Source organism: Ixodes scapularis, unplaced genomic scaffold (genome assembly GCF_016920785.2).
Source record: "Ixodes scapularis isolate PalLabHiFi unplaced genomic scaffold, ASM1692078v2 PGA_scaffold4__175_contigs__length_147842914, whole genome shotgun sequence".
In the NCBI taxonomy this organism is placed as follows: Eukaryota; Metazoa; Arthropoda; class Arachnida; order Ixodida; family Ixodidae; genus Ixodes; species Ixodes scapularis.
In genome coordinates this window covers 85075886-85089399 of record NW_024609879.1, presented here as the reverse complement: position 1 = coordinate 85089399, position 13514 = coordinate 85075886, and the positions used below count along the sequence as shown (strand labels likewise).

At 46.1% G+C, this 13514-nt stretch overlaps 1 protein-coding gene across 1 annotated transcript in view; it reads right to left on the bottom strand.

Moving 5' to 3' along the window:
• The window catches only part of LOC8038709 (adenylosuccinate synthetase), a 51833-nt gene that overhangs the window by 12147 nt on the left and 26172 nt on the right, over nt 1-13514 (bottom strand). Inside the window, exons 5-8 of the mRNA XM_040216276.3 lie at nt 11729-11774; nt 9106-9167; nt 5526-5610; nt 3572-3695 (exon numbers count right to left, since the gene is read on the bottom strand). Of these exons, the coding sequence (XP_040072210.1) occupies nt 3572-3695; nt 5526-5610; nt 9106-9167; nt 11729-11774 (317 nt within the window). The remainder of the gene's footprint in view (nt 1-3571; nt 3696-5525; nt 5611-9105; nt 9168-11728; nt 11775-13514) is intronic.

Sequence of the window (13514 nt, the reverse complement as noted above, 5' to 3'; positions counted from 1 at the left end):
GAAAATGTAGCAAAAATATATGCATGCACATCCCAGAATAATTTTCAAGCAACATACATACACACCTTTCTATTTCTATTGCATTGAAATATGGAATATTGGCAATTTATGCAAAGGAAAGGCTTTGAGAACCATTCCGGCAGCAGGCAGAGTCATAATAGACTTTATATGGGAGGCCCCGACAATAAAAGCCTAACTTGAGCCACGCCAGTACAAAAGCGTCTACTTAATAGACCAATAGTAAACATGTATCCAGAAAACTAAACCACTGCAAGGTGTCAGATAGACTACCTTCGCTGACTACAGTTTTTGTTTAATAAAGAATACACATGTTCAATCAGTGCTTAAAAAGCCCTATATCAAGTTTAGTAACAAAATACAAGGCTACTGACATTTGACAAAAATTCAGATGCAAAATAAAATATGTATTTTATATTTTTAGAATACCACAGTCACTCGTACATATGCAGCTTTAAGCATCGACTAGAAGAGCAACGCAACCTTATGTACTCCATAAAATGCTGTGCATTGCGTGTCTCCATAAAAAACATTAAGGTACCACAACATGTTTCAGAATAAAGCAGTCCTTGCTGACTTGTTTTCATTAAATACAAATGTTCTTAATCCCTTTTCATAAAATACAGTAATCCTTACACCCAAGCTATATCTATATTCTCTATCTACAAAGCTATATCTATATATCTATATCTACAAAGCTATATCTATATTACTTTAGATGGAAAAATATATTGTCTTAAAAATATCACAGCCACTAATACATATGCAGCATAAACACTGACTAGAAGAGCCCACAGGCTCCATGTTAAAAAAAAAGGGTTGTGACTAGGCTGAATTTGTGTAATTTAGAAACAACTGAAGTTCACCTTTTTTTTTCACAGTTTGAAGAGCAGAGTCAATTTCTTTTATGCGCTCGAGTACTTTGGGCAGTTTAGAGTTCACATCACTTAGCAGGAGGTGTCCACTCCCCACCTTGTCCATGTCCTTAACTGCCTCACCCTTGCTTATGAGTTCTTGTGCACTCAGTAGAAGTGCTTTAAGAGAATACAGTTTGAACGAGACTGAAAATGAGATGTAGCTGATCAGGCGCTGATCCCTGCGGGGCAGGCTGCCTTCTTACGTGACAAAAAGCCCACCAACTTCTCTCTACCCTACCCAACCCCCCCCCCCCCCCCCCCCCAACCAGATACACCTATACCCGAAACTTATACGAGTAGAGTGGCTATAGCAAGTTAAGGTGCGTTCTTGACAGGAATCGGCAGCGCGGGAGTGTTGTACGGTATTTCTGATGTAACCCCCACTCCTCCACGCTAAAGGAAAGTAACAAAAAAGTGTGAAGCACTGCCAATTAACCAACTCGCTTAAGATCGCGGGTATTGTTTTCGCTAGTGGTCTGACGGCGGGAGACAACACACGACAGCGTGCACATTCGCGCACACAATGATGGTTTTGGTTTCGTTTTGACAAGACAAGTTGAGCTCGAGAACGGATGTGCCTGTGCTCGCGATTCTTCACGGCTAAGCGTCCAAATATGGTAGGCTACCAAATAACAGGTAAAGCTAGTAAAGACCACTTACTTCTGCTCATGTTAATGGCCAAGGTAGCCCACCGGTGCCGAGGCACCAACTCCCACGATCACGGCAAATCGGGACCACGGGCAACTGCATGCGCGCTCCAACCGCGCCAACCAACTATGCCCGAAACCAAACCGATGTGTTCGTATATCAAGCTCTTTGTAGTAAAAAACGACATCGCACTCTCGATGAACTAAAATCGACGCCTCGCCCTGAGGTTACACATGGTTCGGAGCCCCAGTCGAGTTGGTACGAGTCACCCGCAGTGACACCTAAGCAAAAGTACACACCACATGGTGGCCCGTGGCCAACCGTTTTACGCTAAATTTAAAAAAAAAACACTAAAGAAAAAAAAAAAAAGTTGAAATTGGCGTTTTGGAGCAGGCTGGCGCAGGGAAGTGAATTGGCGCAGGGTGGCGCAATTGGCGCAGCGCTTCCACCCCTGGAAACTACATATGCCACAGAAGCCATGTTCCACAAGTAGGAGGCTGACACAATGCTGTGGAAACTAGGTTGCTGGCACAGAATCGCTGCAATGAAGTGGCTTTCTGCACAGAACTGTTGGGACAAGGTTGTAGGTACAGAATTAAGTTTTGACTAATGAATAAATGATACTGGCAACCTTTTCTTAAAGGAGCTGTGCAACGATTTTAACGTTGAAAAAATTTGCATTTTCTACTTTTGACATTGTTTATCTTGTCACAAAGGACAGAAAACACATCTCCTTCCTTCGAAATGTTGATATTCCGCCGGGTAATCGCAAGGCAAAAAATATTCCCTGACCTGCAGCCGCGAGCGGCGGCCGTCAGAACCACGTGGCGAGATGTCAAACGGGGACTTGTAAAAAGATAGATAGTTGTGAAAATACCTGCTCGATAAAAGGTAATTTTCCTATAAATCTTATCATTCCAACATAAATATGAATGCGCCAAAAACCTGGTATCGACAACAAAACTTTTATTGTATGAAGTTTTAATGGCCCCATCTACCCGAGGTCAACAAAACCGTCAGCTCTATCTGCTACCGCGAACAGCCGCCAGAAGCCGGAGGGGACGGGGGCAGAGCCGGACGGGGATGACCGGACCCGGACGAGCACGCTGGCTCTTTCCTCCTTTCGTAATCGCAAGCGGGCGAGTTCTCGCTGCTCACTGATGACCTTAGAGAGAGCTTCAGCAGAACTCCGTGCGTCCCCCTTTCACGTCATAGCGTACGTGGCTCGAAAGATGCTCAAGGTGTTGACCGAAAACCTCAATCTTTGTCATTTTTTAAATAAAAACTATGACATATAGGCAAAAGCGGTTTTTTGTTCTTTCCTTCAGATAGATCGAGACACCAACTCTCAAATTATTTTAGCAAAGCACTGAAATTGTTGCACAGATCCTTTAAGGGTGTAGCTGGAACAGTAGAAAAACACGATTCTTTTATCATATTTTGTCGATTCTTTAACACATTTACTTTAATGCGACTTAAAACTTTGCGCAAAATGAAACGCTAAAATCTGCGGCTAGAACATGAAGGGTTTTTCAGGGAATTCAGCTAATATAACACTTTCTGCATTAAAAAGTCAGAAAAATATTAGCATGATTACCAAGGTCGCCAGTAGAGAAACACCTACGAGCACAGTCCTACCTCGTTAATATGAACCCCGTTAATATAAACATCCCTCTATATGCCAACATTTTTAAGGATGAATCGGGTAAATGCACACATTATTGCCCCGTTACAGAGAAAAAATCGCATTATGAACATTTTTAGGTGGGGGCGGAAGGTATTCACATTAAATGTGACAGACAAGCCCTTCTTCGCACACTCTGCCGATTTTAACACGATGGCTGCAGCATGTCGGCGTTGACTAAGACAGAAGGTAACAAACAAGCTGCTCCCAATCTCTCCGCAGAAGGCACAAATTGCAAAAGAGAGCACACTCCAAAAACGATAGCCGCAGTCGGAAATTGGCATCTCGGGGAAAGAGGGCCTACCAAAGTCGATGTCCAGCAGACAGGCGTTGGCCACCTCCACCAGTATCTTCTTTCCATCCTTCAGGGCCTGGTTCAGGTACGACACCGTGTCGATCACGAAAGGGCGCAGCTGCACTGCATGCTCCTGCAGAAGACCGGACAATCGTCGCAGTCATCATGGCAGACTGGCAGACACTGGGAACCTCGCGAGCATTTATGCGACGATGTGTCTCATAGTGCAGTTACATCATCTGCGACCTTAAAAAAGTCTAACTTACTGTGAGTATTAAGTGCTAAGCTAATGAAGGCCATCTGGCCCACCCATGAAGGACCGAGGATTAGTTTTGACCACTCTGGGACCTTCTGAGTAACGAGGCACCGTATCTGCAATAAGGGCGCTTCGGAAGGGGTTCAAGCCCGCCACCCGAGGATCCGCAGGCCGGTGCCTCGCCTCGGAACCACCGATTGCAGCCTTGAAAAACTGACTGGCTCTTTGACATTTCCCAAAGATGTATAAATGCACAGCAATTGAAGGGCCTATTCGCACTCCTCCTTTTGCGAGCAGAGTAAGGAGGCCAGTGGAGCGAACATTAGGGGGGGTTCTGAGAATTAAGCCATCGTGGTGTCTTGCGACGCTACCACTTTGTGTAATGCCATGGCGTGACAATGCTGCCAGATATCATATGACCACGTGACAGACACTATGATGTCGCACTCTTGTGTGACATGCCATGTGATGCCAGTGTCGTGTAGCGTCACCGTGTCGCATAACGTATCCGTCATATGGCAGCACTGTCATGTGTCACAGATACTAAGTCGCAGAAGACAAATACTATGCATTTAGAACGCCTTTCAGATGGTGCAGTGTTACGCGACACTGTGACGTCACCAAAACACCAAGACCTGGCCCTATAAATGCAATGGTATGCAAAAAGTTGATGCCTTCGAGAGACAAAAAGGAGAATGCTCTCGGACCACGTAACGTGCGCATTGACAAGACGTGCCCATAGCACCTAACGCGCTATGGGCACGTCTTGTAAATATAGTATTGTTCAAAGTTTTTATTGGAGGTATGTACTGTATCGCTTTGTTATATGTTGTTCCTCCCTGCCACGGCCCACGGGCCAGCAGTATGTATAAATAAATAAATAAATAAATAGTAAACGCATCTTGCCAGAGGGTACAACATATAGTAACCAAAAAGGCTTTTATGCGTTTCGGTTTCATCACTTTGTCCCAGTTCGAAGCAACCACTACGATAGCTTAAAAAAATTTAGGTGGCAAAGTAACCCCATTTAAGGGAACACCATGACTCTCTGTGCGCGCACGAGAGCACACAAAAACGAGGCACAAGACACACTTGCACAGTAGTGTGGGGCTGCAGCACTGTGAAAACTACGCCAGCTTCAACGATATGGCACAAGAAGGTCGGCTTCCGAGTACGGTGCCACCACACAGAAGCGGCCTCCACGGCACACCCTTATACTTCTCTCTTCTCACCGTAAAATACCGAGAAAGCGCCCACCCACAAGTGGGAGACAATCGCGAAAAAATGGGGACTAGCGGTTGTTGGGTTTGTGAGCAGTGACGCACAATGGGCACACGGCAGGGTAGGCCCTAGTTCGACCTGACAGAACAGTATAGCAGCAGTACAGGGGTCCGAGAGAGCCCATTAGTATTTTATAAACAGCCTCGCCGCTCCTGTCAAGCATGCTCGGCACTGGCGTCGAGCTTTCCTGCTTCGTAGTATCGTAGAGCTTCGCCGTCTTCTCAGAGAAGCAGCCGACGCAGAGGAGAACCTCGGTTATCCCTGTAGGTTCAGATGTTTGCTGAGGTGGGCCCTTTACGACCTTTGCTCGCATGGTAGCTCAAATATTTCAGAAAATAGGGGGTCTGCACTCATTGCAACGTCGGCGCGTGCTCGGTATTTCACGGCATACGGATGGAAGGGCGCCACGCAGAACCAGGGCCTCACCTTGTACTTTGCCAGCTCCGCGTCCATGTCCACCTTGAGGGTGGAGGGGAAGAGGCGATGGTATGTCTCCACCAGGCTCCGGAACCTGACACAGGGGGCACACAGCTGTCGCCACCGGAACACCCACCGCCTTAGACTCCCAGCAACCAGGGACCAGAGTGCCACCCCTCCACATGCCCCCTCCTCAGCTTTAGAGCAATCCCACCCTATGCCATCCTAGAACTGCTAAATAAGATACACTTAGGACAGCGACACTCCATTCTCTAATTTGCTTCTGGGCGAAGCCATTTTGAAGCTTGCCGCATCGAACACCGAAATGGCGACGCCCACGAGAAAATCGAAGAATGAAGTGCGGACACTCTGAGCATAGCTTAGGGCAAATTCCGCTAATAGATTTGGAGCAGTTACAGAGTGCTTTTTTCTTGGTATCTTTACACACATGCAAGTATGAGCCAGCATTTGCTGCTCTAAACACGCGAGCATGGAGCAGTTTCGGATAACTCCAAATCTAACAGTCGATTCTGCCATTAGTTAGGGACTCCAGGCCAATCCACACAAAGTCAATGCTCCAAACCTGCTCAAGCCTTCGTTGCTTCTTCACCTTCCCCTTTTACGCCAAAACCAAGGGGCCCTTGCGTCCCCTCACACACTTCATCGCATGTGGGCAACAGCCCTCGATGACAAACAAGATGGACTTGCACAAGGTGAACAGCGTTGGGCGGTTGCCATTTCTGCACTAACAAAAGTTGAACACAGCTCTCTCATCACTCAATGAAGGCTGGGGACTTTACCGGGTAGCATTACACGAAGCAGCGTAAATGTCACCACACCGAAGCAAAACCAACCTGGTGAACTACAAAGGTGAACTACACTGTTACGCATTATGTACGTTAGAAAAAGACACTAAATAAACCGGACACCCGTGCCCACAGTATGCTACGTAGTTTCAGCACACGGAAACAGACTGTTGACAACGCTGGGAGTGCTGGGACGAGCGGATGAGTCATACTTTTGGTTTCCAGGCTGAGTGGTGCCAACCATCACCCGTTATAAAAGGTACAGCCATTAGCATCCACCCATCCATTCGTAGCATAATTTTTTTAGTAAACTTGTTTCGCAACCTTTGTAGGTACCCTGTTTCAGTTAATGGCTGTTTCGTTATAGCTGCTGTGGGTTGCTTTCCAGCTTGACGATCCAGGAGTTGGGACGCTGCGAACATGACGACGCGTGCGTCCGCTCGTGCTTTTTGTTGGCATTTTCATGACGAATCGCCGGTATCGTGGCATCCGACAGCAGGACACTTCTGCTTTTGCGACGTCGTTTGTTGCCACTTTGGGACCACTTTCGATGCAAGGGCAGGACAGGACGCTAAAGGTACCAGTCCAAGGCGCATTCCATGGACCATAGATAACAGTTAGCCGAGAGCTTGCACCACCTTGCCGCGCTCCGCGCACGATGCCACGGTTCAATATGATGTAGCAGTCCAACTTCGTTTGATGTCATCACTGGTTCAATCGCGTATTAAATACCGCGAGTTGTTTACCATCTCTGAAGGAACAAATTAGTTATCATCCCAGTAAACACACTTTCCATCCAGAATGTTTCGGTTGTGGGATGATTCCGATAGCGGCGTTGTATCATGGTAAAAAATTTAATTGTCTCGGCTGTACAACAATTCTGACTCCAGCACTGTAGAGCAAACGAAAGCTAAACATCACTTGCGAGGCATGCATGTGACAAAAGGTCGGAGATGCTAGAATAAAGACAAAAGACGTGCAAAGTAAACGAGAAAACAAAAGCACGGGACAGCACCGGGGTAAGCAGACAGCCTTTTTCCGATTGCCTTCTTGTTGTTTGTTTTTTTTGCAGCGGAGCTGTTAAGAGCTAGGTTCTTGAGGATCGTGTTCGGTACAAATCACTTGTTGACAAAAACGCCTCTGGACAGCTACCACCATCTATAAGCGACAGCGGTAAGCGCACAACCAGTATGGTTGCCGCCGTCGCTGGTAGATGGCGCCAACCTTTCCAGCTATCATAGAAGAATGGATAGTTGGGCGGCGCGTTGGTGGGAATTCATCGTAGGAAACAGCGCGAAAAACAGACGACGACAAAGAAGCACACGTAACGAGCACAGCGCTCGTCACGTGTGTTTCTTCGTCCTCGTCTGTTTTGCGCGCTGTTTTCTATGCTCTTATCAGTTTCGGTTTGGACTCAAGATGGGTCAGCCGCGAGCCCTTTCGGAGAAAGAAGACTGGCTGCGGGAAGGAGCAGCGACGTACGCAGCAGCGCGAATGAGTCTGTAATCGCCGCAAAGCCGCGGTCGCCTCGACTTCCACTGCATCGAGTGCTTCAGATTTCCTTGCCAAAGAAGAGCACATCGCTCGCCTGAAAAGCCGCCGCCGAGAACAGAATCAGCGATGTAAAGGGCGTCAGCGGGCCATGGAAGCCAAGCGCCAGCACAAGGCCTGGCGACGACTGCACTCCACGCCGGCTGAACAGTTCCTGGGCGCGGCGGCGATGTTCAGGGAGTTCGTGGATTACCCATTTGGCGTCACGCGCGCCGTGTGCGACGGACTCTTGGTCACCGGAGACTAATCCACGATCGGCGGCGTGTTGGACGAGATGAAGCGGGAAACGGGCACGTGCGCGTTGCGGCAGTGTATCGAGTACAGCTCCGCCGGTCTTCCTTCTTCACGAGAGTGGAAAAGCTGAACATCTTTTGTAGGAATCTTTCGTTCCTACACGAAAAGAAAGGTGTCTGGTGGGAGCAGCTTGGAAATGGTGCATTTTAAACGAGATTGCTATATCACCAATCTAGAAAATTACTTAACCCTTGAACCACTCAAAAGACAACACCAGAGTGTATCGACGATGAACAAAGATGCTTGCGTTTAAAAAAATGTGGGTCGCAGCTCGAGGCCTGTAGGTTCCAGACCTCTCGAGCTGCAGATTTGAAAATTTGCACTCGCCGAGAACACTCTGCAAGCCTTCTCCGATTGCGACTACGTGTGGGGACTAGGGGAACTCCCGCTATGCTAGTTAAAACCCCCAAATAACATTAGTACCCGGACATTAGCACTCATCGTAGGGAACCCACGACCGTTATCATGCGTGTAAGCGCCAGCCTCCCAGAGCTCGGTCTTTATCACCATATCAATGAATGAAGTGTCGACAAAACCTTGTAGTGGGACAAGTACCCCCTTTAGATTCCCGTCAGGGCAAAACCTCCGGATTTTGGGTGCAAGGCGAGACTACTACACTGGAAACGTATGCAGTGATATCAAGTGTGGCCCTCAGATAAAGCATGCACACAGTTGTGAGGTCCAGCCAGCTTACGGTCCATAAACAGCTGCTAACAGAGATAGCTGGGTGCAGTAGTCCAGTCTACACAGTAAATGAAACTTCAGTTTCCTGTGTGAGCTTATCAGGAAAGATAAGCCTCATCTTGTCCAGGGCCATCAAGCAGAGAACCATTCTAGCCCACAAGAAGACCCGCTTCATCACGTGCTGCTGTCGTGCGTAAAAGCTGGCCATTAAAAGATGGTCGGCGACGAGGAAGCGAGAAACTGCCCATACTCACCGTTGCTCAAACACTGCAAAGTCCCCCACAAGATCCGCCATCCTCAGTCCTGTTCTGGATGCCTGTAAAGAAGAAACGTCCCAAATTCGGAACATTTCCACACATGTTACACGTTTCAGTCTGGCACCAGTCAAGAGCCTGTGTACTAACACCTGGCCTCAAGCACGCTGCAGGCTTGTATGTCGCTAGAGGTTTCTGTCATGTTCCCTCTTCACAGCCTTTACAATTCCAGTGACTGCCCGTAAATTGCCATCTCAAACTTTCCAGTTTCAGTTTTGTTTTTAAAGTGCTGGGTGTGCCAGTATGACCTGGATTAGTGGAGTTCAGGCCGGGGCAACACAAAAGCCATCCGTGCGTTAAGCTGTTAAAAAAGAGGTCGGCATGGACTGCCTCATTGCCCATTGTCACAATGTCGCAGTCAGTTTCGCAGCTTAGCAAGCTAGAAGCACCCCAAGTGCCATTTTACCTTTTTCACTAGCACTAGTCTGGGCCAACTCATGTTGCTGCTGACTGTACCTATGTCTGCTTTTGCTGGGCGGTGAAGAAAGCCTCCCCGGTGGGATGAAATGGCCCACACGCTTAAAGGTTGACCCCACCAACTTAGGAAACAAGAGAAAAGATGCTGTCAACCTGGTTTCAGTAACAACATAGTTACTAAAGCCAGGAGGAAGAAAAATATATGAGAAAGCAAACAGCACCTTCGATCTGCGTGCACGATTCATCACAAGGAAAGGCTCCAAGCAATGAACAACAGGCTCGCTCACATTTGAAGCGACCCAGAAACAAAAGCTGGCATGAAGGAACTAAGTGATTCTATGATCCCCTACAATATGTCATGATGAGCTTGAAGTGATGTGACCAAGTGACCAATACAGTCGAACCCAGATATATTGAATTCAAAGGGGATCAAAAAATGGTTCGATATATCAATAATTTGATACTATACAAAAATATGTTCAATTATCCTGGCGTCTTTGCTAACACTGAAGGTCGCGACAAATGGAAGCTTACCAAATAGAGCATCCGAGAGCAGCTAAATACAGTACAGCATAGTTGGCAGAGACCGCAAACACCGCCGCACTTACATGCGCACCTGGCCGGGGCCTTCACACAGCAAAAGTGACAAAATAAGAAAATAATTTAAAAAGAAATGACTGAAAGTGAAACACGTCAAAAAATCTTGATCCATAAAAAAAAGTTAACCAAGCAACAAAAAAGAAAGCTCACTAAATTTAGGCAGCAACAAGAAAGGCAAAAAAGAAAAAGAAAAGCTGGCAAAGCAATAAATGCAAAAAGAAAAAGGTAAATTAAGAAAAAGAAAGTACAAGATGCAAAGAAAGAATTAAAAAACAATTAGGGACGAAGGCAGACAGCACAGTTCTGTGCTGGCTGTCCTTGTCCCTAAGTGTTTTTATTCTTTCTTTGAATCTTGTACTTTCCACAATTCGCTGTTTGATCTTTGTAAAAAAAAAAGAAAGCTCACTATATATTCAGGTAACAAAAAAAGCAAAAAAAAAAAAATTAATAAAAAAAAATGGGCAAAGTAATAAGGGCAAAAGAAAAAGGTAAACAGATAAGGCTTTCAAAGTGTGATTGCACAACCATTGTTGTCAACACACTCAACTTTTTTTGTTTTTACTTTTTCTTTTGCTAATTTTATTTTGGAGCTAAAGGTGGAATGGGCGATGTTTAAAATGCAACAGAAAAATTTTATAAAAAAAAACAAAATTGTTTTTTTATAAAAAAAAAACAACAAAAACAAAAAACAAACAAACAAAAACAAACAGGGGAGGGGGGGCCGCCACTACAAACTACCTCAAACAGGAACTGATAAAACAGATTGCGGACACGGTAAGTTCATGTTTTACAGTGCGACAAGCACGCAGCAATTCACTAAAAGCTCTCGTCACAGGAACAGATACCGCAGAACGCAGGCGCAGTAAATTCGTGCATCACAGTGCGACAAAACACGCGCGAACCCGCTAAAACGTGGGTGTCATGGGGACCAATATCACGCGTGCAGATTGCGGACAAAAGCGCAAGAACCGGCTACGAACTCACGTGTCATGGGAACAAATTGTGGACGCAGTAGATTTGCCAAAATGGAAGCACACTTTGGAATCGTTCCTTGCCAAAAAGGATAATATGACGTAAATAGAACGCTAAATTTGTTTCTTTTTTTGCAGGGAAAGTTTATGTTGCAACCTACGTCTGCACTTCAGGAACTTGAAAAATATGTTTTGGTAGCTCAGTGTCCCCAGGAGCAACACCAAAAGAGGCTTCTACTTCAGGTTGACATGTTGACGTGCCTTTAAGATGTACAGCAGCAAAGCCCACAAGCGCAAGCTCCTTAGTCAAGGGTCCACCTCAGCTGCACTAACTCAAGCGCGAGCAGTAACGCAAGTAACTGCAAGTAGCGCAAGTAACTGCAAAAGCTATGAGCTTGGGCTTTTAGCCTTCGTTGCAGCGCACCTTAAGGTGAAATTAAGTAATACCAGCTCATCTGCTTTCTTAAAACTTGCTGCACTAAACAAAATAAACATTGAAATGGGTAAGATCTACGAGGTTATTGAAATATTGCTTCAAGGAAGATGCACATGCAATGTGAATGTGTTTCGCTCACCTTGCAGGCATATGTTGGTCCAATGCCCTTTTTCGTGGTTCCTATGCTGGTGGGCAAGAGATGGCTGATCAGTTCCCTAGCTACTTTCACGACATCGGCAACAAACCTCCGACAGCTGCCAACGCTAGCCTTTGCCCCAGGGCAGCTGTTGCTACAATTAACTTTCTTTTGGTAGAGGACAAGTTGAGAAACCTCACGCATACACTGTAGACGATTCATATCTTGTGGTGAATTAACTTGTATGATTCTCATGAATAGAAAAAAAATCCCCAAAATTGAATAATATAAATGCTAGCACATATAAAAAGGTCATATCCTCGCAAAATGACAGCAAATGAGCAGTACTTGGTACAAATGACCTACTCAAAAGACCAGCTAGAATACTTACGAAAATGCTTTTAAATTACATGTTTGTGCCCATTTAAAGGGATTGTCCGGTCAAATTTTTTATTTGAGAAAACAATAGAATATCATTGTTATTGCCTCGAGACCCATCGTATGTGGAATATCTGAATTCTATATGCCCCTGTGCATGAGTAACTGAATTTATACTGCTCCAATCACTCTCTAGCGTAAACGCTGCTTTCGACGGCAACATTGGAGCTCTGACGTCAGAGAACACAAAACGAGCACAACAACAAAAACGAAGCACTCAGTGTGCTTCGTTTTTGTTGTTGTGCTCGACTTGTTTCGTGGTTGGGCAAGATTTTTGTTGCGCGGTTGGGTGCCACAACCACCGGGCAGCACATGCGAGCCAAGACATGCTGTTCCGCACTTTTGCGTGAGACATGCAGTGACGAACAAAATTGGATCGTCGCTGTGCGTAGGGAGTGGGTTCTCGTCCAGATCGAGATCCCGCTTATGCAGCAATCATCTCACAGAATAGAGCTACGAGCCGAGCTCTAAGCGGACAGAAGTCTTGTAAGCTGAGGTGCGATGCTCTGTGCCAACGATATTAAACTACGTCCATCCACTCCTCGCCCTAATCAGATCAATTTGATTATGCGGCGAAACCGAAACCAACTACTAGACCACCTGGAAACGATACTAGAAGTTATATTTAGCACGCGTGCTGCCACATTCTGTTTGACCCGCATGTGAAAATATAGCGTGGCTATGATGCACCAAGCTAGTCCAAGTAAGGTGACAACATGCATTTGAACGATTCGCCGTTCGCCTTCAATTCGTTGACGTCGCCTCTGAGGGAACGACCCGCAGCCTCATCACCGATCCAGTGGATCAGCCGACATGTGTAGTACCCAGATGCCGCTTTGTGTACCTAGGTGCCGCTTTCAGAGGCGAAATCTGCATCCTTTGCTTTGCAAGCGCTCCTAGCTCGATCGGTGGTCGTTGCAGTTGTGTTTGCGCGAAATGGCATACATTTGCTCATAACTTATGGCTGTCTGCGAGTAATATCCTGCTAAAAGACGCGACTTTTTTTGCACATGCTCCGGAACTGCATTAAAAGAACCGTATTTCAGTAGGGTACAGCCTAGGAGTCTATACAATTCGAAACAAAATACAAGACATCCATCGACCAACGCTTGTTATCCCGACCATCCGACAAACTTTGAGTTTTGTGATGTCATGCAGCAGCTACGGATGTCAGCCATTGACGCTGGTGAAACTAGTGCAGTTTCGTACATTTGTTTACGAAAGGTTTAACAGGAGATCATATTGTTACGAATGACAAGTGATGAGGCGATAATAACTGGAGAAACTAAACGTTTAATGGGGCGAACTTGTGCCCAAAAGTAAAAAGGGAACAGAATAAAGCAGAGCGTCG